The sequence below is a fragment of the Lynx rufus genome, unplaced genomic scaffold (assembly GCF_022079265.1).
Source record: "Lynx rufus isolate CCGP_SWC_20201006 ecotype Redwood Valley unplaced genomic scaffold, mLynRuf1.p SCAF_1, whole genome shotgun sequence".
Lineage (NCBI taxonomy): Eukaryota > Metazoa > Chordata > Mammalia > Carnivora > Felidae > Lynx > Lynx rufus.
The window spans coordinates 46425001-46452206 of NW_025814823.1; the positions used below are offsets into that span (position 1 = coordinate 46425001).

At 33.2% G+C, this 27206-nt stretch overlaps 1 protein-coding gene across 1 annotated transcript in view; it reads right to left on the reverse strand.

The window, feature by feature from the left end:
• DACH1 (dachshund family transcription factor 1) overlaps window positions 1–27206 on the reverse strand; it is a 432347-nt gene that overhangs the window by 109366 nt on the left and 295775 nt on the right. Inside the window, exons 4-6 of the mRNA XM_047080563.1 lie at window positions 24625–24797; window positions 8875–9010; window positions 5571–5705 (exon numbers count right to left, since the gene is read on the reverse strand). Of these exons, the coding sequence (XP_046936519.1) occupies window positions 5571–5705; window positions 8875–9010; window positions 24625–24797 (444 nt within the window). The remainder of the gene's footprint in view (window positions 1–5570; window positions 5706–8874; window positions 9011–24624; window positions 24798–27206) is intronic.

The following is a 27206-nucleotide window of genomic DNA, read 5'->3' on the forward strand; positions in this document are numbered from 1 at the left end:
TTTGAGAAACCTAAAAGTTCAGTGGGACAGAACAGTCAGCAAGATGCACAGAGAAAAACCTAATAAACACTAAAACCTATATTTTATATTACAGGTATGTCATAGGATTCACATAGTAGGATATTCTTAAGTTATTATTGAAGTGTTACAGCAAGTTCTGCTTCTCGAATTATAATTCATAAAATAATAAACCAGTGCCTTCATAAAATTTCACCTAAGTTTGACTTTGCATGTGCAATCTTCCATCTGCTCAAGAAAGAACTCTGGAATTCAGAGAAATTTGTTATTGCCTACTGTTATGAATCACAGAATTAAAAGTTATCATTATTAAGTTCAATACCTTTAACTCACATGCTTAGAAACTGAAGGGTAAAGTCACATTAGGAAGTGTTTAGAGAATATTTTATAAAAGGCTTTGAGAGATGCCAAGAGAAATTTTATCTTAAGAATGAAAGTGAAGGAAAAGTTACACTGTTGGAATTTTAAAATGAAAATACTCAAGGCCCTATGTACTTTAACATTATCAAAATACAGAAATTTCTATAGAAAAGGGGCTTTTACTCTATACACTTCTATATAGTAACATGAGATGCTAACAGGTTAAGATTTGTGATATATGTGGGTAAAACAAAATAATATTTACTATTAATTTGTATGATGTCGATCTAAATTTAAAAGAAGGCTATTTTTGAAGACTCAATCCTAATTCAAGTAAAATTAGAATTTTTAAACATTGAGAAATGTGCAAAAGGAAATACCCTTCAAAAAAATCATTTCCACAAACTTGAGAAAAGCGATGACATAGTCATTTTTAAAAAAGATGTTTTGTAGGAAAATAATCTATATGGTTGGAGGCTAAGAATAAAACATTAACAAGAGGAAATACCCATACGGCCAGGTTGCTAACTACTTTTTTGCTTTTAGTGCCCTGTCCTTAAATTAAGAACACCAAAAGAAACCTTTTATACAAGTATGCTAACCATTGGAAATCTTGAGCATTGCCAACCAAACAAAATATGCCACAAAAGAAATGTTTTATGGCCTGAAGCAAATCCCCTGTATTTCCTGCTGCTTCTTAAATTATTTCTGCTTCTAAAATGGCATGAGTCACCAATGAAAGAAAGTCCTCAAGAGTCACCAACAAAAGAAAGTTTTCATGTTTTTTCATGAAAACAAATAAGGGGAAAAGACTCAAGTATAGGGAAAATAAGGATACATATTAAGTAAAAATATATAGCAACAAAGGAGAGAAAAAGGGACAGAGAAAGTTTTTGCATTTCATCTGGTTTACTATTCTGGCATTTGGTAAATATTTATCAATTCATTATGTCATTTTGGCATACTCAGTCCAAGACTGAAATACATTAATGTAAATAGATATTTAATAGTTCAACTATACATGCTTAAGTTTTCTATAATTGGGGAAAACTGACTATAAGCTTATCTGTATCATATTTTGATTTTTGCATATATTCAACTTAATTTTTAATTTAAAAATTAAATTTCATAATAATAAAAAATGTGCATATGAGACAATATGAAGGTATAAAACATGCTAAAAAATGTGTTGAAAATAGCAGCGATTTGAGAAAAAACAAGAAACAAATTATGTATGAGAGAGTGACATTGTACATTAGCATCAATGGACAAATATGCAGGGAATAGACAGTTTCCACATAAAGAAACAATGAGTCTGCTTATACAATTCAAATATCAATTATTACTGCCTATTCCACGAAATTAGACTGAGGGAAAAGATCAGCAATGATTTTAAAATCCAGAAAGCTTGATAGAACCTGGAATCTGTAAAAGTCAGAAGACATAACATTGGTTTTGGAGCTCTGAGCTCTACCAGTTTTCCTAAGCAAGTATCTTTGACAAAGTCCTTATCTTAGTCAAAGTTTATAATAGCAAAAGGATTTCTCCTTAAACTTGGGATGACTGATACATTATTATGTCTATTACTTCTTGATATACTATACCAAGCTGTTTTTCACATTTATATTTTGAATGTACCTTACATTCTTCCAAGTTTCAAAAACCTATTAGCGTTTTTATTTTTAAAAATAAGGAATGAATTTATTCAGCAGCTAGGACTTCTGAATTTAAATACCTTCAGTTAACGGTGACGTAAATATTCTAATAGAGTGGAGTTGATAGTTTTTTAATATTAAGAAGATTTAAAAGTGCTTAAATATTACTGATGATTAAGACTTTAGACCACAGTGATTCTCAGCATACAAATTAATTTTGGTATCTATTTTTAAAATCAATGTTTTCTAAAGAATTATTATCTTTTGAATGATTTAAAGTGGTAAGCAGCAAATTACATATAGAAGTTTGAGCCTAAAATGACACAAACATATAATTAATTTCTCTACAAATGTCTCTAAATTAAGTTACTTGTTTTAATACAGGTATGTGTAGTAAGAAAGTTACAGGGCTAGTATCAGGCACATGATAAATGTAGTCATGAAAGAAAACAATTTTTAATTTAGTAGACTCTATCAATCTGGAAAACCATGAATATTTACTATTAATTCAGTATGCTGAAAACTAGATAAAAGTGAGAGAGTATATATAAAAAAAAGAGCAACATAAAACACTTACTATAATAGTATTAACATCAATCACAATTTCTATGATCATATACCTACATTTGAAATCATGAGTTCAATGGTAGTTTTACATTCCTAGGAAGAATATTAAAATAAACATTTATTTTCCTTTATAAAATACACATTAAAATACTGGAAAACCTTGGGCATATAGTCTTTATTCTGACAGCAAAATTTCAATATGATAAGAAGTACCATTAATGATATAGAAAGTTTTTGTATAGATCATCTTCAGAACCTTCTACCATTTCATGTAAATGTAGCTTCTAGAAGTTATATAATTATACCTTTTCCATCCTATTATTCCTTAAAGAGTATAATATTTACAGTTGTTTTTACTTTCTTTTACTATCACTTAGGATCTCCTAATGATTCAACGCAGATCAGTATGGATTCATAGATTGCCTAGAAAATGTAATATACAGATAACTCCAAGGAGTTTATAGCCTTGTATTTGGAGCAGACCAATGAAAAAATAATTTCCAAAAAACAAGGCAAATATTGTAGTGAAGATTTTTGGAGCAGGCCTATAGGAAAACCAGAAGTGGACTCCCTCAGTCAACCCAGTATGGTATTTCAGGAAAAGCTCCATGGTGGTAAAATTATAATAATTTAAAAATAGACAAATAGATAGAACTTAGGACTCATGAAAAAAATAGTTATGGAAATAGTAGGGAAACTCAACTTGAAGTATCGGTTTGTACAAAGCTGTCTACCAAAAATTCCAGTGGAACTCACTATTCTAATCATGTTACTGATCATGCCTTTGGTGGTGTTCTCACTACCACCTTTGGGCTTTGATATTTTACACCCAGCCCTTCTCCATTAGGTTCTGGAAAAAAATTAAGCCCTAATATCTTGACATCTATTATATGTCATAAAATAACTTCCCCCTTATGCATTCCATGTGAAATCAGCTATGTAGTATCCATGGGAAAATTGAGAAATGAATGACTCAATCATTTTCCGTAGGACTTTCTTCTTTCACAGAACCCTGATGGAGAATGGTTGCTTAACTTATACAATGAATTCTTATATTTAAATATTTTTACTTAAAATTTACATCTCCTATGAAGCTTTATATTTTCTCATGATGCTATTTTTTATATTTCTACAAATAGGTTTTGATCAAATATAAAAGGTATATGTCAAAATATATGTAAGGTACAATATATAAAATATTTTCATTCATTGCTAAAGAAGAGCTTGTGAAAAAAATAGAATTACATATTTAGAGATCATCTAGCTCACTGATGCATTGCATATAGTCCATCTAGCTTAGTAATAGCATTTGATATCAAATTTCAAAATGAAAAATTAAAAAGTTGCCTTAATGCTGCTCTCAATTATGCCTAGATTTTGACATATTGGCACCTAGAAAAGATTATAATTTTCTCACTGACATTCCATAATGCAGATAATCTTTGTTAAAAATTTTTTTAAATGTTTTTATTTATTTTTGAGACAGAGAGAGGCAGAGCATGATCAGGGGAGGGGCAGAGAGAGAGGGAGACACAGAATCTGAAGCAGGCTCCCGGTTCTGAGCTGTCAGCACAGAGCCTGACGTGGAGCTCAAACTCACAGAGTGTGAGATCATGATCTGAGCTGAAGTCAGACGCTTAACCTATTGAGCCACCCAGGCACCCCACACAGGTAATCTAATTTGTAGAAATAATGTACTCTTTCTCCCCAAAGGCTCAGCATGACTGTTTTTATGTTGAATGGAAAAAAGTTTCATATAAGCATTTTTACTTTTTGTGAATAGTCTTTTTCTAAAAAGTTGCCCCACCCTAACTTTATCTTTCTCTAATCATTTCTTTCTGTTTGATCATTAAATGCCCAATTTTATTTATTTTCCTTTTTGACAGCTAATTGTGCTTTTGGTGTTTTTATGTTTTCCAAAGAGTTAATCCTTTTTATAACGCTGATTATTTGGTATTCATGTCAAAAGATAGTCAAAGTACCCAGTCTATATTAATAAAATTTAAAAATATTAAATTAAGATGAAAAAGATGTGGAAGAATTCTTATAATCACAATTCAACCTTACTATTTGAAACACTAAATTTGCACCTCTAGCACAAATTTTTAACATGCATGCCAAAATAATATTTAAATTTCTTCATGAAAGTATTTTATGAAATAGGACATGAAAATACCAATATCTGCCTGTGAAAATGGATTAGGGTGATACAAATGAAATACAAATAGGAAACTTTCAGCTTTACACAATCTGGGCTTTGTTATTTGTTACATATAATATTTTTTTTTATTTTTTAATACAAAATTTATTGTCAAATTGGTTTCCATACAACACCCAGTGCTCATCCCAATAGGTGTCCTCCTCAATGCCCATCAACCCCTTCCCCTCCCCCTCCCTCCCGCCCCCACCATCAACCCTGTTTATTCTTAGTTTTTAAGAGTCTCTTACCGTTTGCCTCCTTCCCTCTGTGTAACTTTTTTTTTTCTCCCTTCCCCTCCCCCCATGGTCTTCTGTTAAGTTTTGAAATGCTACTAGTACATTGTTTGGTAAGATTCACTTCTATTTCCTCATTGATCCAACGATCACGTATATTTGAAACCAAAAATATTCAAAATAATGCTTCTATGTTATTGTAGCTCTATCAGGTAAAGAAAAATGACAATTGGCCCTAGTAACATTGAGAAAGACAAATAGTAGGTCTTTGGAAACTCAGTGATAACAATTAAAATAAACTGTCCTCATTTTAAAGGTACTGGAAAGTAAATTATCACCTACCTGTTGTATGTAAGGAAAAACAGCAGATTTTCATTCATACTTCTTTTTTGCTGAAGAGGCTTAATATTTACCTAATATTATAGGTTTTTAACATGTTTATATGCCATCTTTTGTGGGATTGAATCACTCATTCTATGATTAAAATCTAGTCCACATGTTGAACAGGAAAAACAAGGCCACATAATCATATATTACCTTTTTCAATATGCATCCTTTTCGATTCATGTCCCATATCATGACCAGCCAAATCTCCCTCTTTGGGCCCAGGGAGGACGTTTGGTGATAAACCCATCAGCATCTGGTTCATGGACAACCCATTCTGATGGACAGCTGTCAAGCCCGAAACAAAAGAACAAAGACAGAAACACCATAACACACAATGTTCAAACAAATTAATTAAACTCATTTGGACTCAAAAATAAATAAAATATGATGGTCTAAATTGGTATTATAATCTAACTCTAAGAATACTGAGAATTGGTAACCATGATAATCTTAAGAATAAGAAAAACAGTGGAAATGAAAACATTTTATCTTATTTTTATTTCACAAAGAATATAATATTTTTAATATCTGGAATACTTTTGAATGGCCATAACACTATGAGCACTAAAAGCTGTTAGCTTTCAACAAGATAAGGCACTGAAATAACTGTTTCAATATTCATAATCTATACTAGTCAATAAAACACAAGGTTTCATAGATACCAAAGTACTTCTTTAAAATTTGGATTTGAACTCAAACTTGAATATACAAGTGCCCAATTAATATCTATTAAATGGCTGAATGAATAAAAATAATAATTGCTTTCTTGAAGTATTGATAGTAACCTGTAACTGCTGAAATAATAAAGTAGATAACAAAACACCCTTATGATTTTCAAAATCCAGTCAATAAATTTCTTAATAAATTGCCCATGAAAATCCTAGTTGGATGAATACATATGCCATAAAAACTTACCTTCTCTGAAAAAATAAGATTTTTTTTGAAAATATCATAAAACTATATTAGGAATTATCATTTGGAAATCACCATAGCAATAATTGTGTGAAGGAAGAATCTTCAGCAGATGATTCTAAAACGAGTGAAGTGAAAGTTTGATGAAAAATATAATATCCATGTAGTCTTAATATGTTTCCTCACAAGACTTATTATTGTTACTTATTACTTACAAAGGTTTAAAAAAAAAAAGTAACTTTACAGCAGAGAAATCTAGTATTTACCACCTTAACCAAGAGATAGTTATGACAAGTATGGGAAAAACAAATGTCTACTGGAATGATATACCAAGGGCATGCTATCATGCTTCTGTGATCCTTGCCAAAATTTCATAACTTAAGTCTAATCATGAGAAAACAAAAACATCCAATCTGAGGGAAGTTCTACAAAATAAATGGCCTATATACTTTAAAAAATATCAAGATACTGAAAGACAAAAAAGACTGAGGAATGGCTCCAGATTAAAAGAGACTAAAGGAATATGACAAGCAATTGCAACACGTGATCCTGGGTTGGCTTTTGGACCAGTAAAGAAAATCTTTTGCTACTAAAAATACTAGTGAGAAAAAAAATAAAAATCAATAATAGTGGGAAAGTTGGTGAAATTTGAAAAAGATTTATAGTTTAGAGAATGGCACTTCCTGATTTTGATCAATGCTCTGTGGTTATGTAAGAGAAATTCCTTGTTTCTAGAACATAAACAATGATGTATGTGAGGTAAAGAATCATGATGTCCACGATAGGAACATTAAAGTGCCATTAGGCCAATATCTCTTTCAGAGACACTGATGATCCGGTGAATATGGGTAACGAGTGTGAAAGAATTTTTTGTATTATTTTTGAAATGTCTGTTAGTCTAATTTTCAAAAAAACACATTAAAATATGCACATATGTGAACATGTATTTGCATATGTGTGTGTGCATGCATTTGTGTGCATGTGTACGTATTTCCATTTGGACAATCATGGTAGTCCAAGCATGCAAAAATTTCTCCCTTGTTCTATCAAGAATAAAAAAGAATACAATGATTAATTTAAAACATGAATGTACAACAAAATTATTTCAAATTGTTCCCTATCTGCCCATAATTTCCATTTAAGTGTCATGAAAAAATATTTTTCTTTCTCTAGGACAGTGCCTTTTCACTGACAACATCTTATAAAAGCACAAAAAATGAAATGAATATGCATCATAAAATCTAATGTCAGCACTGCACATAAGCATACAGAAAATATTTTATATGAGAAATTGTTTTAACGAAACCAAACTTTGGGAATTAAAGTTTGCCAGCCCCAGCAAATGTCATTGATTTGGAATGGTTATCAAATGATATTTTCACTTTTATTAATACACAATGATTATCATCTCTTACAAAATTAGGGAAATATGTTCTAGACAGGCCAAATCAAGTATTCATATTTAGAATTATGTTGAACTATATAATTATCAATAATTAACTACTTTTTAAATAATTGTATTACATACAATTTAACCTAATATTTCTTATCTATCTCAATAATATTCATATTAAGGATTTCTCCTTTATGCAAACATTCTTTATGATTTATAAAGACACTTTGTAGCACATGTTTTTCCTATTATAAAAATATTCTCAACAACCAAATAACTTCAGTAAGTTATGTGTAATTAGATATAGTTCATACCACAAACATGATTCCTTCAAATTAACTAAATCCTGGAAAGGATACAATGGATATTGATTCTGTCAACCGATATAGTCACTGTTAATATGTTCATTTTATTGGAAGAAAAGTATTAGATTCTTAACACAAAATACAGATACAAAATAACCAGTTCATTGAATGGTATTTTTAACTTTACTCTTGATTTTCTTGGTTAAATATCTAAAAACGTTATCATGAAATACAATAGAGCCCCTGCTCTTTAGAATTTAATAATAATATCTGACAATGATATGCATCATTGACTTACTAATTCAAATCCTAAAATTTAAACAATTTAAAATTCTTCCATCCAGTGGTCATAAGAATGACAAAGCAATTTTTTTAAGTCTATCGTTTTGACTGTTACTTACTTTTATTTCTCTCTGTGGATATTTTTCTCAACGCAAGGGTGAATTCTGAAAATGGATAAATTTCAAGAACTGGTGGGGGGGGGGAGGAGGGGACAAAGGAATAAAGTTGAATAATCCCTAAGCCATATACCTAGCCACTAGCTACCTGCGAGCTGGAGGTGTTTACTTCAGAAACTAATCTGGAAGGTTACTTTCTCTGTTTCATAGCTCAAATCTTTATGTGTGGCATCAAGGAGAGGGAGTTTATATCAGAACCTGTTAATGTAGTACCATACCTCATGATATTGCAAACTGGGAAACATAATTTTGAGAGATTGCTATTGCTACAGAGCTTCAGAACATGATACATCTGAGATCTATTTGGAATGAGGGCATTTTGATTAGAAAAGCCAGCTGCACCTAATAAAGTTTAAAATGGTGACAAGTAGAAGTATGAGACCTACGGATTCTGTCAGAAGAGCTCTCGGTCCGTGCCGGGGAGCTGGACACGCTGCTGCTGCGGTGTGATGATGGGTGGCTGCCAGGCCTCCGGCCCTCCTCCAGAGAGGGTGCAGGCGAAGGGCTGTCCGGGACTCGCTCCTGGGGCACCGCGGGAAAGAATCGGGGGAGAGAAGAGGTAAATACATGGGAACTTGACTTCCTTCGCGAGTGTTGATTTTCGTTAATGCAGTACTGTAGAAATGCAAAGGAAATAAATTCATCCTTCGCTGACATTTTAACCTTTCATTTGAACAAAGCCAAAGTAGGGAAAGACGAGTTAGCAAACTGGTTCTACAGGCAAGCAGATCAGCAGATGCCAATCCCCTCTTTGGATAAAAAAGGAGCCCAAGAAGGCAATCCTTTCATTTTTATTTTTTTAAGCTTACTTACTCATCAAGTGGGAGAGACAGAGAGAGAGAGGAAGAGGAGGGACACAGAGAGAGGGAGAGAGATAATCCTAAGCAGGCTCCACACTGTCAGCATGGAGCCCGACATGGGGCTTCACCCCATGACCCCTGTGATCATGACCTGAGCCTAAATCAAGAGTCTGATGCTTAAAAGACTGAGCCACCCAGGTGCCCCAAAAGACAACCATTTCAGAGCCTATTAGACAACACAAAATAACAGAACAAAGCAGGTTTCAATTCTAGACAATTATCAATTTAAGGAAATCCCTAGATTCTATCGCTTCAGCAGTGTCTAAGGATCATTTAGCACACAAATTATCAATGTGACAGACCATAATAACAATACCAGAGGAGTTATTCACAGCTATTTCATCATGGCACTGCTCTGGACACACTTGGATGGTCACATTTTAAGGCATCATAGAAATCGATTATTATTTAACATTGGAATAATTTTGTTTGATTCAAATAATTTTCAGACTACCCCCTTCTCTTAGCTCCAATTCAACCACATATATGTATTAGGAGAAATTCATGAAATACATATTAGTTGTAGCCCAGGGAAACTTGGTATTGTATTTCCTGATACTATTTTGTTAACACATTCGTCCCATTCCATATCTCCCCTGCCAAGCCCTGAACCTTCCCCCTTAAACTAATGTGCAAATATATGATATAACTGCCTCCAATGAACTATTATGGTGTTACAGATTAAATAAGATACCTACTTATTAACATTTTCTTCTTTGAGCAGTAATATATTTATACCTTCAGACATCAAGGCACATAGGCCTTGAGGAACTGTCTTTTCCATAATTAATAAATATTTGAATGGTTAAAAGCAAGCTACATATGTAATAAATAAAATTAAATAAATAAATAAATAAATAAATAAATAAATAAATAAATAAATACTTATTCAGGTGCAAAAATGCAAATATTAAGAGAGCAGGCTTTAAAAAATATAAAAGAAAAAAAAAGTTCTAAAATAACTAACTTGTGAGAGGTCAACTGACCAGTGAGAATGAGGGTCATGCATATCTTTGGTCTCAGAGGCCCCATTGGTCTGGTCAGATTCCCATTAGGATGGTTCCTGTTCCTGCTTTGCATTAGAATCACCTGGGAAGTTCTTAAACATGCCTATGTCTGGGCTTTGCTCCCAGAGATTCTGGCTTACTGAGGATTAGGGGATGAATTGTGTCTCCAAAAAGAGTGCAGTCCTGATCCCCAGTACCTAAGAATGCGACTTCATTTGCAAAGAAGTTTTTTTGCAGCTGTAATTAGTTAAAATGAGGTCATACAGGAGTAGGGTGGGCTTTTAATCCAACATGACTCGTGTCCTTACAAGAAGACATTGTGAAGAAATGAGAGAAAATGTCCTATGAATAGAGAGGCAGAATTGGGCTTTAGAACTGAGTTACTAAGAATGCCAAGGATTTCCAGCAACCACCAGAAGCTATGGAGAGACAAGGAATAATTCTACCTAGATCTCAGAGGAAGCACGGCAATGCTGACATCTTGATTGCAGACTTCGGGCCTCTAGAATGTGAAAGTATACATTTCTGTTGTTTTAAACCACCCAGTTGATGGTGCTTTGAAACAGCAGCTATATACACTGAATCAGAAGTAGAGCCCAGACATCAGTATATTTTTAAGACTCCAGGTGATTTTAATGTGCATTTAAAAGTGAGCACTGCTGGTCTCATTCCTGTTTAATTTTTCAGTCCTGATTATTGTTGATAAACATCTTCCACATATATGCTAAGTCTTAATTTTTGAAAAAGCATGACAAAGAAAACGAAAATAACCAGAAAAAATGACCAAGCCCTCTTCCAAAATTCATGCCTAAACCAGTTTCCCATTATATATATTCCATGGAATAAAAGAAGTAGTCCCATAAGAAACTTCATGACCGGAAGATTTGAGAGGTCTCTCAATACTGTAGCCAAAACAAAGGAAAAGAGAAACAACAACAACAACAACAACAACAACAACTAAGATCTTTCAAGAGTTTCAATGCATATTAGAATCTTGTTGTAAAGATAACATTTTGAACTTTAGGAGCTTTTGGACTAATCTAAAGTGTGTGGGTTGGTTTCTGTAAATGACAATTAAAACCTCCCACAGGAGAGATGTAGTATCAATATTATATAACACTAGCCCTTTACCTTAATTGATTAGAGGTTAAGTGCTCTATTTTCTACAAACAGCAAAACTGGTATGTAGGTAAATGTAAACCTGACACAATATATTGTCCTACCCGAGTCACATGGGGTTGCATTTGAAAGACCGAAAATAAGCAAATGAGAGAGAGAAGTGGGGCAGAAGAGAGGAAAGAGGAAGACATAACCCCTCAATATTAATATTTACAATTAGCTTGTTTAGGGAAGTTTATGACACATCATACATTTGTTATACTAAGGGATACCAATATAAGATGGTATCCAACTGTGCAATTTGGAGGTGAAAATATTTTGTAATTGGGGCACCTGGGTGGCTCAGCCAGTTAAGCGTCTGACTTCTGCTCAGGTCATGATCGCACAGCTTGTAAGTTTGAGCCCCGCAGCAGGCTCTGTGCTGACAGCTCAGCATCTGGAGTCTGCTTTGATTTCTGTGTCTCCCTTTCTCTCTGCCCCTCTCTCTGTCTCAAAAATAAATAATAAACCATTAAAAAAATTCAAACTATTTTTTTTTATTTTTTTTTCAACGTTTATTTATTTTTGGGACAGAGAGAGACAGAGCATGAACGGGGGAGGGGCAGAGAGAGAGGGAGACACAGAATCGGAAACAGGCTCCAGGCTCTGAGCAGTCAGCACAGAGCCCGACGCGGGGCTCGAACTCACGGACCGCGAGATCGTGACCTGGCTGAAGTCGGACGCTTAACCGACTGCGCCACCCAGGCGCCCCCTATTTTTAAATCTATGTCTCAAATAACACAAAAATGAACATATCAGTTATTTTTCCAAACTAAAAAAATCAAAGAAGGTATACTTCTAAATGACCTGAGGTCTTTAGTCCACACGGCAAACAAATAACCTAAGTTTCTAAAAAACAAAAAGATACATGATTTAAAAGAATAGAGAATTCATAACTGGATGCTGAAAGTTACTTCCTATCTTCTAATTGCAATTATAAATCCTTTTCTTTTTAACATTCACTCCTACCCTAAATTATGAAGCAAACTATACATTTATTATGTGTCCAGTTTAATGAGTTCTGTCAAGATCTAGAACATGCCCATAACCCCAGAAAGATTTCTCATGCCCTTTTCCAGTCAATTCCTCTGATTCTCATAAACAACTACTTTCTGAATTCTATCACCGTAGAGTAGATTTTCTGGTTCTAGAATTTCATAAAAATGAAATCATATAGTAAATTCTTTGTTTCCGGCTTCTTCACAACAAAATGGTCTTTGAGATTCATCCCTGATATTGCATGTGTCATTAATTTACTCTTTTCTACTGTTGAATATATTCAACTGCACAAATATCCCACAGTTTGTTACCCTCTCCCCTCCCCCAAATGGCAATAAGGTCATGTACTTAACTGCTTGAAACAACACTGTACTTAATGTGTCTTTCCAGTAGCTATTCAGATATATCTTGGAAAAAGCATTCTTAATCCTTTATGTATAATACTGTATACAATTCATTTATAGTCTGTATAAATGTATTAATAAGTTATGCTACAGCTAACTGCATAAATGACCAGAGATACACTAAAAGGAGTCTAATCTTGATTTCTAAGAATTCTAATAAAGAGAACACAAATTTGTCTAGACTTTAAAGGTCAATTCCTCATACATCTGGCTCTCACACACAAAAGTACATGGTATGTATTGGAAAAAGAACAGTATATATATATACATGGGTGTGTATATATATATGTACATATATATATATACTGAACAAAATGTTTATATATAAAGATTATATATTATCATTATATAATATAATATTATATTATGTATAATATATTAATATATAATGATAATATATGTATTATCATTATATATTATAATATATAATAATTATATCATTATATATTATCCTTATATATATAAACATTATAATATATATGTATATATTATGTTTGTTTGTTTATTTATTTATTTATTTAGAGAGCTAATGGGAGAGGGGCAGAGAGGCAGACAGAATCCCAAGCAGGCTCCACACTGCCAGCGCCGAACCTGATGCAGGGCTCGAACTCATGAACCATGAGATGGTGACCTGAGCTGAAATCAAGAGTCAGATGCTTAACTGACTAAGCCACCCAGGCACCCCAAGAACACTCTATATTTTTCTTTGCTGAAACTAAAATTTTATAAACTAACCATTCTATTTTCTTCAAAAAGTCACTTTGACAATGTTAATTCATCAATACGTTTTAATATTTCTCATAATAATTATGTAAGTGATCATATATGCAGTGGCACATGTTTGGATGCACAGAGATAAAGTGCAATCTTGAAATAAATCATTCCCTCTAAAGTCATTTTGCAAGTCTGAGTTTCCTGTCATAATAGATTTCTTACTGGTGCTAATGGAAAGCATGAGAAACTGATTTTTTCCTGAGATATTTAACTCATAAAATACTCAAACACTTAATGCATAAAATTTTGGCAACAATAATTATGCCATTAAAAATAATTATTTATTTTATTTTCCACATAAGTATAAAAATTATTTCATTAGTCAACATATTTAACTGGCAAAGCTTCCCAGTTAAATGATATTCCTTTCATTCATGCATTATTCACTTATTCATTTATACATTCAAAATACTCTAAACATCATATACTAAACTAGGTAAAAAATAAACTGGATTTAAATCTAATGTAAAATACACCTTAAAAGCATAATTGAAGGCTTAGAAAATGTAGGTGAAATTGTATTTAATTTAGCTTTAGCTTATGTTTACTTTAATTATAATTGTTTCTCTAAGAACAAAGGATACAAAGACAATACTTAATACTTTGATTTAAAGAAAATATTTTAATTTATGCAAATTTTTATTATTTAAAAGCTAAGTATTCAATTGAAACTTTCTGTAAATTGAGACACAACATATTCAGTCATTTCACTTAATGTATAATTTCAATCTTTGGAACATGATGTATTGTTCTTTGAAGAATTTCATTAAAGTAAAATCCACTGAGCAAGTAAGATTTGAATACATTGTTGCACAATAAATTAATTTATTTCAACAGCTTAATTCTTTTATCATATTTATATGCTTGCCTTTCCAGAGTATGCTATAAGATGGAGAATAATGGAGACAGTAAAGAATTGCTTAGGAGAGAATCTCATAATTATTACTGAAACAAAATAGATAATGAGTTTTATTCAGACATAATAAGAAAGAAGCAGTTCAATGTCTATAGGAAAACTATGTAAACTGGATTTATCATTTCATTTGTGTAATACCCTTTAACCTCCAAGATGGGCCTGAAGTAGGACAAAGAGGAAGAATATTTAATTTAATACTTCAACACGCTGCTTTATAGTCCTACATCATAACTCCACCAATCAATAAAACACAATCCTTTGCAATGTTCCATCTTTATAAAACCAGCCACAATAATAAATGAGAATTTAAGAGGAATACCCTCTCACACACAAAAAAAAGGTCATACTAATAAACTAATGGTAGCAGAATAACAATAAAGAAAAAGCTGCATTTATTGTTTCTGGGTAGAGCAAGAAGTATTAGTCTCCAAGATAATTCAGAATCAAAGGTGGAATTCAAAATAGTGTATTCCAAAATTCTAAAACAAAAAGTATAAAATGCTCAGTATTACACATGGGGCAATTGAATATTTAAAAATTACATTACCACAGCTGCCTCCTGTCTATCACAAAATGCATTATATTTTATCAACTGAAAATATTTTCTTAATGTGAGTCTAAATAATCACAACCCACTCACAATTCATTTCTCTAAAGGATTATTTCATTTAGCTTCATGTTGCTCCCTTTTTAATTATCTGGATTTTCATATGTTTATCAGTTAGAGATTCCATCACTGAATACGTTATAGAAGTGGAGAGAGGATAGTTGTAACATTAAATGTTATCATGATATAACTTTTAACTTACAAAATTGAAGTTGACTAGCACTTTATAACCCAAACTCCTGAGATTTAAGACAACTCAGACCTATTCATTTATTCAAAGAACATTTACTGAACATCTAATATGTGCCAGTGTCCTAGGCTCTGGTCTTACATATACAACTAAGCAGAACTGATGAAAATCCTTTCCCTCATGGAGTGTGTATCTTAAGCGATAAATGTTGTTAGTGGAGTCCAGAACCATATATGCACAGTGATGAAGTGTGACATCTAAATTTCCTTGCTCTGGAAAAATTATCAGACAAAATAAATAGTAGAAATAGGATTCTGGATTCAGGAAAAAATGTTTCAAAGTAGTTCTGGAAGACACAGTAAACAATGCTAATATACTTGCAGCTGGTCTCTACCTTCTGTCTGTCAGGCAGACACCATCAAAATTCCGTGACTCAGAATTCTAAATTGAGGTTCCAAGGAATATTTACGTAGCTCTTTTTGTTTTTGTGATGATACACAAGAAATACTCAATGTTTCTAAATGTAAAACTGGTAGAACCCATGAGTGTAATCATAAACAACTTAGTTTTATACCACTGTCTTCTTCGAACTTATTCAGTGGTGGTAGGGGACTATATGTCTTCCCTCATCTGCATGAAAATTCAGGTATCCTCATAATTTCAGACTACTATTTTTTAATATATAAAGTCCTACAGTTACTTCAAACAACCACATATAGTCTTGGCTCAGGGATTATAATCCATCCCTATGTAATAATAAATACTATCATCTTAATCAAAAGATAGGACTTCCTCTTTTCACACATTCAAGGAAGGGGGAACACAGGGAGGAGAGAAAGAGAAAAAAGGTAAGTTTCTGACTTGGCCGTCGCTGCCATTCATTAACTGGCATCATTCTCTCTGTGCATGACAAATGTTTAAACCCAATTTTTATCCAGTTAAGGCACTGTGTATGTTGTTAGAGGCCACCACCACACTGAACTGGTCCTATGCAGTTCCGTAAGGGTGTCATTCATCTCTAGGTCCCTCAGTCCCCTAAATGTCCTACATAGTTAAGTATGGATGCTTGATTTAAGTTGAGTTTGCAGTGAGACTTCTTCATAGATGGTGTTGCATGCCTCCATCAGAAACACATAACGTCTGCTTGGCTGCATTTTATGATGCCAGCCCCCACTGATGATCATGGTCTAGACTCCACTTCATTAGCACTGGTAATTTGGTAACATTCCAACTATACCATTCCTTATTTTTTGGCCAGAAGATTTAGATGAACAGAAAAGTTCCCCTAGTGAATTAATGATGATCCCTAGGAACAGTCTGTATGGGAAAGTCAGGAAAATGCTTGATTTCACCCCTTTATCCTTTGCTTTTGTCCTTTAAAAGAATCAATTCCCGGGCGCCTGGGTGGCGCAGTCGGTTAAGCGTCCGACTTCAGCCAGGTCACGATCTCGCGGTCCGTGAGTTCGAGCCCTGCGTCGGGCTCTGGGCTGATGGCTCAGAGCCTGGAGCCTGTTTCCGATTCTGTGTCTCCCTCTCTCTCTGACCCTCCCCCGTTCATGCTCTGTCTCTCTCTGTCCCAAAAATAAATAAACGTTGAAAAAAAAAATTAAAAAAAAAAAAAGAATCAATTCCCTAGAATTCAAAGGTCAACCATGAATTTATTTTTTAGCATTATTACAAACGTATTGATTTAAACATATACGATTTGTTTAAATACATTGATGTAGGGTATATTTACTGGTGGTTGCGTTTTAATACTTTTGTTGTAAGCATCTTCTTCACATTTAATATCAACACCCAAATAAACATTAAGAGAATGTACTTAACTATTTCTCTAAGTCCAAGTAAAAATTATATGAAATCGTTTTTTGTGTGTGAAAAAATGTCTAAAAGTAATACACACATCTAGTGTTATTTATGATTGCCCCAAAATAAGCTATTCTGTACCTAAACAAACATGGGGGACATGACATTACTCTAGGATTTTCATGTACTTTGAGACTCAGGTCACTCTGGTTCTAGTTTTTATAATATTTAAACATTTTAAACTTTCATGCACATAAAGTCCTATTTACTAATATAGTTATTTAAGGACCTGCTTTAAAGGAAATTATTAGGGATCAAAATTTTACTTGAATTTAAGTTTTTTCAATCTTTAATTCTTTAAATGAGAATGTCATAAAGTGTCTCTGCTTATCTCTCTCTCTCTCTCTCTCTCTCTCTCTGCCTTTCTTTCACACACATATACACACACATATAGTCAAGAGGAGTCAATGGTCAGTGGAGAAAACTAACAAATCTAAATCATATTCCTTGTCCTCAGAAACCTCCGTAATGTAGCATGAGAGAAAGATGTTTATTCAAAGATGTAGAATAATTTGAATGTTGCCAAATTTCTCAATCTCAATTCTATACTATCCCTGAAAAAAATTAAATCTGGAAAAAAAATGCATTTAAAAATTAGCTTTCTATACCAATGCACTGCAGAATTCCCCCAAAGTAAAATGCAGCACTTTTGTCAGGTGAAGAAGCCTGCACAAGAGAGAAAATTCTTACTATACAATTATGATTCTATTTCAAAAGCTTGACACGAATCTCTTATAAGATTCTAGAACTTATTTTTAAACAAATGATTGTGAATATTTGGGGAGAAAATAATGGGAGAAGACAATGTCAGTGTACAAAAACTTTGAAAGATGTTGTAAACACTAATGTAATCAGTATGGTGACCTGAATAAGTAAAGGGGTCATTAGCCCCATTGTACAGAAAAGCAAACAGAGATATTAAGTAACTTGTCTGAGGTCACATGACTAAGAAGTAGTAGAAATGGAATATAAACCCAAGAATTCTTCCACCATAATCTATGTTTTAAACCACTAAAATACACTGCTTTTCTTTTTTTCAATTTTTTTCAACAAGAACCATTTTTTCTAAGTCCTTATGATATCATTGTGAATTTATTAAATAAAATGTGAGAAAAATATTGATTCATTCAGGGAGATTTGGGGTTACTTGATGAATGATACCTAAAGAGAATCAATTAGTAGAACATTTCAGCCTATTAGGAATTCTCTAATGACAAGAGGAATTGATCTCTTGATTTATACTGTTTATTTTCCTCAGTGATTTAAAGTAATACAAGTAATATATCCTTTTACAATTTGGAAATGATACAAGGATTGTATAAATAGTATGAGAGTTTAGAATGTTAATACTCAAAAGTATCTAAAGAATAGGCTTCAAGTTATGAAATGAATAACTCACAGAATAAAAGGCACAGCATAGGGAATACAGTCAATGATATTGTAATAGTGTTGTATGGTGACAGAGGGTAGCTACACTTATGGTGATTATAGCCTAATGTATAGAGAAGTTGAATCACCATGTTGTACTGAAACTCGTATAACATTGTGTGTCAACTATGCTTAAATTAAAAAGGTTAAGTATCTAAAGAGCCTAAATCAGTGGACTGGGAAATACACTTAATATGGATAAATGCAAATTCCTAGTAAAAGTAAAAAAATAAAGAATTGGCTTAGTACAATTTCATGTTTAAAAGGCATGAAATGTACTGAGTCACACACACACACTCACAACAGTTTTGTGAATTCGGACTACATTTATAAGCTGTTGTCCACAACTGAGGTTTAGGTTAGTTCCAGCATCTCTTCACTAGCCAGTTCACTTCTAGAGTATTGTATGGAAAGGACTGGGGTAAAGAGGGTGATTTTTCAAAAAAGGTCAACCAAGAAGCTTGATGAGGAATGGTCAAAAGAAGTTAGAATACTGTGTCTGGAGGAAAGAAACACTATAGTTACTACAGCAGAGGATTTATAAATTTAAATGGCTAGGACACAGAATTAGTAGACCATTTATCTTCCAGGAGAACATAATAAACTTGAGGTAGAAGCTAATGAAGACCCTCTTCATTCTTGAGTTTGCTGAAAATAGAATAGGCTTTCCACAAAAGCTGAGCTATATAAAAATGGGTAGGGAGGATGCAAAAATTATTTTGCCACTGTAGAGAAAGCTGGATTATATAACGTCTGATGTCTCAAGTCTATGTCTCTTCATTCACAACATTCATAGAACATTAAACAGTAAAAATATATGATTCTCAATGATACATAATAGACTAATACAGAGCCCATAATAATTTAATATATACTTACAGGCAATTGGCTATTAGGAATTCAAATTAGAATTATTGTCTAAACAGTATATGCCCATTTCCTCCTCAAAGTTATCTTACTAAATTATTTCCAGTAGTCCAAACCAATCAGCCGGAGAAAGTCTAGATTTAATACTTTGGCAGACTCCATCATGAAGGCTTCTTTTAAAGCAAATAACAATGATACAGTGGTACTGTCTTCATCTCTGTAATTTTCTTTTCCTCATTTCCTTTAATTTCTTTTATTTTTCAATGCCAAAATCCATGGCCCCATCATGTTTGAGAGTTTAGTTTGAGCCGCCGCAATTATCCACAGCCTAAGATTCACACGGGTATGAGTTCATTGTAGTTCTAATGCAGGTACCAGCAATTTTTTATTTTTCTGTAAAGAGCCAGCTAGTCAATAGTTTATTCCACTCTGCTTTGTATGTGAAAGTAGCCATAGATGTTATATAGAGAGAGTGTAGCTAACTCCCAAAGCCATTTTGTTTATAGACACTAAAATTTGAATTTGATACAATTGTCATGGGTCGTGAATGACTGTCTTCCTGTGATATGTTTCCTCACCCACTTTAAAGTATAAAACCATTCTTAACTCATAGTCCATGCGAGAACTGGAAGAAGGGTGAATTTTACCCCTGGACGACAGCTTTTGGACCCTGTTCCATTGCATGTACTGGTGTGGTGTGTACATTCTCATAAATAGGTTTATGAGAAAGTCTTTGGAGCTCCTTTACCTCCTAGAAACAGGTAATGACAAAATGTTTTAAACGTCTGTAACCCTGAGAGCATTGTTTTCACTTCCCTTCTGTCCTATAAATTCTTTTGCCATTCTCATGTAGGTTGTTTTCATTTTAATTCTTATCATTACTCTCAAAAAATGGAAATGGTACACTCCAGCACACGGGAAACGCCTCAACCTTCTATTTTCCCTTCAAAAGCTATTTCCCTTGTTTTATCATTCCTTCAGATGGGGGAAATCTTCTTGGTATTTAACATTTTGCTTTTAATCGGCCTTCATAATTAGAATCTTTTCAGGCAAACAAAGTTGCAAGCACTATTCTAATTGCCCACTTGGGTCCCATACTATTTAATGTGACATAGGAGTCAAACATTTTCTTTAGGGAAAATCAAACTTCCCCCAAATTAAGTTTAACTAATATATATCATGGGAGTTTACTAAACACTGCTTGTGCTATGAAGTCTTCTATATATAAATTTAGGCAGGTTTTTTATTAACTTGTTTTCCCTAATATTTGGAATTCTATAAAGAACCTATTCCTTACCCTTATCCTCCGAGGCTGTACTCTCGAATTCTCTCAGGTCTAATTTTTTTTTACCAAAAATTGTTAGAATTATCTTATGCTTTTCTTGAAATATGGTTAGTCTCTATGATCTTTAACATCAAATTTAAAAATATATAGGTGGCCAGCCTGCAACGAAATGGGGCAATGGGCCCTTCTACACTTCCACGGTGGCCAATGGAGCGTCACTTTGATGTGTGCAGTTAAAACTACCAGCTTGTATTATTAGTGATAAATAATAATTTTTAAAACCATCAGGTTTTATTTTCTCTAATCATTCTTAACTAGAGCCATTGTTTCTTATTCAGCTATTATCACCATTTATATCACCACTGCTTTCAAAAGCCCAGAATTTCCTTTAGCCTATCCATAGCCAAGTTTCTGAAAATATTTGCCCCGAGAGACTAGAAAATGGGCTATCACTATATTGTAGGAGGTGTTGGCACACAGTTCAAGACACAGGGCTTTGTCACTTTTTTTTTATTACCTTTTTGCATATTTCCTTCCTTTCTCCCTGTCTCCCTCCTCTCCATTCCTGACCTTAATTTAAGAAACCAAAGGAATGTTGCTGACTTTTCAATAATCTAGACTGTTTTCTAAAGGTGCCTTCCAGAGGAAACCCAACTGCTTCCTCCTACTTACCTAAATGTTGACAACCAAAGATTTAGTAAAGGAAGTTTCACTACTTAAGTATTCTGATTAACATTGGATACAACATACACTATTTAAAAAATATGTGTGTATTTAAAAGATAAAATAAATCAAGTTTTCTGATGTAATTAGAGTCTTCTGGATCCAGACATATGTAAGCTACCAGCTGATGTCCAAATTATCTACAGTTAATAACTAAGTCACCCATTATGATTTTAAACTGCTAAAATCTGTTCTTCTGCCATAGTTTAACTACGATTCCATATCTTGTCTAAATGAGGAACTACAAAATTCCCAGTTTTGAGAGTGAAAATTATATAATTATTATTATGAGGACGATTCTCTATAGTAATAATTACTAACTTTTTTAAAAAATGAGAGTAATCACATCCTATAACTAATCCTTAGTACCTTTTCATTTTTTAAAAATAGCTATCGAGTACAATGATAGGAACACTTAGCCTTTTTTCTTCAGCCAAAATCTCCCTCTAGGTCACTTCAGTGAGTGAAGCAATGAGAATGTTGAATTCTCAGTAATAACTATTACCAAAAATGGTCATGAATGGAAGTATGCAGTGACATCTTGATTAACAAATCCTTTGGTAACAAAGGAACCCTCTGAAAGTCACTCCGAATAAAGAGGAATTTTTAAAAGTTATCTTCTTGGTTCCTCGCTGATGACAATGTAGCATTCATTGGCATTTTCTCAGCTGAAGATTTTTAAGAAGTTGATCTCGGTTTTCTGTGATACATATATTTTTTCCTGGTGAGGATACTTCAGAAAATGGTGAGGGACTAGTATACATCTTTGCTTATAGAGCCATTGTTATAAGAAAAATTGGTATTAGCATATTATTCAATGTATAATAGTAATGTATAAGTATGTATACAATGTATATATACATTGTATACTTATACAATGTATAAGTAGTAACATGGCCTTTTAAAAAAAATGTATGACATTACCTATCATTTTGGTATAACACGGAGCATTTTCACTGCCCTAAAAATTCTTTGTACTCTCCCTATTCATCCCTGCCCCACTCCTTGGCAACCACTGATCTTTTTAGTATCTCCATAGTTTTGCCTTTTCTAAAAGGTCATTCACTTGGAATCATACAGTGTGTAGCCTTTTCAGCCTGGCTTCTTTCACTTACCAGTATACATTTAAGTTTCCTCCATGTCTTTTCATGACTTGATAATTCATTTCTTTTTAGTTCTGAATAATATTCCATTATACGGTGTCAAGCGTTTAGTTAAGCTACTCCAATAGTATTGCTGCCTAGGCATCCATTTTGTTTGGCCAACTGTCCTGGAGGGACCTTAACTGACAAAAGCCCCCTCTTGCAAGCACATGCCCTAGATAACAGCCACAGAATCACAAGTAAATATAAGCATGTAAGCCCTTAATAGGACTTCTTCAACAGCACTTGTGAATAAAGGTCTCCTCCTACATACGAGCCTGCTAGAGCTCACCAAAACTATGCTCTTCTGGTTTTAATTGCCCAATCTAGCCCTAGCCTGGGAACCTCGAAGCATTCCACTGTTGGGCCCTGACACAGGCATCTGTCCCAGATGCTGCCTTGTTCTCTCTGTACTCCACCTTGACCTCCCCATGTGGTCCTTCAAGGTATATACCCTGAGGTATTTCCACCAGAACTCGTGAGTAATAAGGTTTTCTATTTCAATTTTTTTTATGGTTTGTGTTGGACCATGGCTCACCATCAGTCATCCCTATGTTCCACTTAACAAATGTTAATTTAGCAAAGTCATAACATATGGATATACCACTTCTTTTTAATCCTTCCACCTACTGAAAACATCTTAGTTGCTTCCAAGTTTGGGCAATTATTAAAAAAAAAACTGCTATAAATATCCATGTGCAAGTTTCTGTGTAGACATAACTCTTCTACTTGTTTGAGTAAATACCAAGGAGCTGGCAAAATACATAATCCTGTGGTAGAAGTATGTTAAGCTGTGTAAGAAACCATAAAACTGCCTCCCAAAATGGCTATAGCATTTTGTATACCTACCAGCAATGAATAAGAATTGTTAACAGGACTTTTTATGTAAGGCATGCTCCAGAGGCCTCCTTAACTCAACTGTATTATATTCAGAAGAAAGAGGTAATGATTATGTCATATAAGGATAAGCATTAGTATCTTTTACTGAATTTAAAAATTAATAATGTATTCTGACAATTCATTTAAAGGAATTTTGTTTAAGTACATATTATAAAATAAATTAAAGGTATATGCATACACATTTAAGGGTATACACATACCCTCCCACACAAGGGGAAAAGAGAGAGAGAGAATTGTGCATATATACACACACATGTGATCTTTGTATAATAGTGTTATCTTCACATATAGTGTATTTTTGAATTTATAAAAAGCATTCAATTTTATTATTTTGTTTAGTGTTTACACCTATACTGTATTACCTACTTTTTATATTTAGAATAGAATCAGAAAGATTGAGTCACATGCTCAAGGCAACATGGCAGAACCATAATTTAGCAACAAATCAGCAACTATTTCCTATACCTTAAAGCTCATAAACCCACACACACATACATTGACATGCATGCATTCATGCACACAGTCATATATTTATTGAATTTGAAATATATCAATTAATTTCCTACATCCATCTCTCTCTTAATAGATAAAAGACAAGGGCCCCTGGATGGCTTAGTTGGTTAAGTGCCTCACTCTGATTTTGGCTCAGATCATGATCTCACAGACGTAAGATCAAGCCCTGCATCAGCCTCTGCCCATGGAGCCTGTTTGGGATTCTCTCTCCATTCCTCTTTCTCTCTGCACCCTCCCCTGCTTGTACTTTTTCTCTCTCAAATAAATAAATAAACTTAACAGATACAACACGGAACTTAAGATTGGCCTAATCTGTCTAATACTGTACCCCTGGCTCTACCTGGTTCTAACTACTGTAAGTGATTTTTCTCACAATTTATTTACTATCATCTGTTTTGAATTTAGAATTACTTGTGGAATAAAAAAATAGACTTAGAGGTAGTGGCCTAAGACGATGTTTGGCATAAGCCAAAACAGTGACGTAAGAAAACAATTACCTTAATAACAGACGTCTCAACTCTGGAAGGGGGACTCTGAACGTGAGCTGCTGCCGCCATATTTGCAATGGTGCTGAGATGGTTCATCTGGCTCATTGCCATGGTGACAGACGCTGGAGGTAGGCTGACGGGAATTAGAGGGTGGGGCATCATCATAAAAGGAAGTTCCAGTCCTATAAAAAATGCACAGATCTCATCATTGCTCTGTTCAAATAAAACTATGAAACGTAGTGTATCTCATTTATGAAAATGGTAAAAGGCATAAATCATTGAAAATTGAAGCATTAAAAAACGTTCTAATAATGATTGCCAAAGGAAAAATATTTGTCCTCTTTATATGCAACACTCACCACTCAGGGAAACTAGCTTTGAAGCCAACCAGTTCGGTGCCATGTTTTATCACGTCACCATGCTCCATGCGTTCAATACAAATGGTCAATTCGTTGCTGCATTATTCTTCTGATCATTCTAATTCTTGCTTAAAATATGAGGGTTTTATTTAACATATCACAATCAGTTATCTAAATGTAGTATCTCTTCATTATGTCCTACATTTTACAATATAATGATTGGATATTTTTTTCTGGGCAACTGCCATTTTTAGTACCAAAAAATACCATTATAGAATTTGGCAGAAGGTGGCTCTGCTTCAGATGGTGGAGAGGTTGCCTAAATGGAAGGCTATTAGTTCCAGGCATGTGGGGGTGGGTAACAGAAGCCTGAGATCTCTGTGATGGGCAAGAGGACAGTGTTTGCTTATCCCAAGAACCATCACAGCTACTTGTGGGGAATGCACATAAGCAATTTGGATGCAATATTATTCCAAATCTTCTAATAGTTTATTTGAAATGAGGTTTTAAAAAGTATATCACATTTTGAGTTGGCCAAGTGATTTCTTGGAAAATAACCTCAAGTAAGTAAATTTCCCCTAAACCATATATTTTTTTTTGTTTTTCTTTTTCTTATATAGTTCGTCAATTAAAAAAAAATTCTACAATATTTATCTTACTTTTTGAGTCTAATCTAGTTTGAATAACCAAATTAAGATAAAATGGTCTCTTTTATATACCTAGAGAATTAATTACTTCTTAGAAGTGAAGCCCACTGGTAGTTGTAGTTATTCTTGTATTAAATGATATTCTAGCCACCATTCAGAGTTAAAGTTCCTCACTTAATTCCACCACAAATCCTAAACATGGAATTATTAAATGCCCAACTCATTTAGACACAGCACAAAGAGCCTAAAAGATCACTTTACAAAGGTTAATAATGTCAAAGCAATATATTAAATATGTGTGCCTCAATAAATATATCACCTTTATTCAACTACAAAGAAACAAAAGTTGATGATTATGGCAATATAGTGTCAAAGTAAAAACAGTACATTTGAGAGCTTTCATTTTAATAATGGGGCCATGTTTTGGATTTCAGTAGATTTTTAAACACCTTAATAGGATACACCTTAGAAGGTATTTATGAATAATTTCAATTTAGACATGTTCCCCAATTAAATTAACACTAACTTATTTACTGAATCTGTTGAATATACAAACAATCCCCTTGAAGAAAATTTTTGTAATGTCCCTGTAAGCTTAATGAGTTTTCATTTCTTAAAAAAGGAAAAGAAATAATATTTTCATATAATATACTTAGAAACAGCAAAGTTGGTAAAACTCCAATTTAAATGCTTTAGCTCCATTAAAAGCTTCATTGTAAAATCTCTATGACATAGTTTTTAATGAAGAATACTTAGTTACTGCCATGATTTTTTTCCATTTACTTCATGAAGACAGTTAAGGTTCAATATAAATTCAAACTCATTAGCTCAATACTGTCTGAATCTTAGAGTAAATTGTTCAGAAGTGGGTAATGAAAACTCAATTCAAATTCTTCAGCAATCAAACAAAGCAATTTTATTAAACAATGAAAAGAATCAATTAAAGTGGATATCTTTATTATCTTTATTATTTTACAAGAAACCATGACAGCTTTTGGCTAAAAAAAAGTTTATAGCTTCATCCAGAAATGACTCACATAAAAGAAATTTCTCCAGCTTGTTCCTACACTATGATATAAAAGTTCACTTCCATATTCACAAATGGATCTACTTTATTTCTCTACTCACACCCTTTTTGATGCTTATACCAAGGTCCTAGTCAAACATGCAAAAACTGTAAGTATGTGAATTTTTCAAACGTATGGTGTCAAGAAAATATTTGATGGCGAAACATGATAAAAATTCGACTCCACAATGCCTTTATCGAGGTATGTGCAAATTTTTTCTTTAAATGTTTACTTTTTATAGTATCATTTAAAACAAGTGTTGAGGCATAATCACTGACAATTGGTATAGAAATAACACTTTGGAATAAATGTTATTTGAAAATGAAAACTGGGTAGGGAATTTATAATTAATGGATAATTTTCCCTACACATTTCATTTAAAATACCAATAAATGCAAGCATTACATTTTCATAGTATGTTGCTTATTTGAAGATAATTGATGGACTGAGTACAGAAAAATACTCACATTCATTATTTTAAATTCAGTTTGAGTTCTGCTTATATCTATTATCTACTT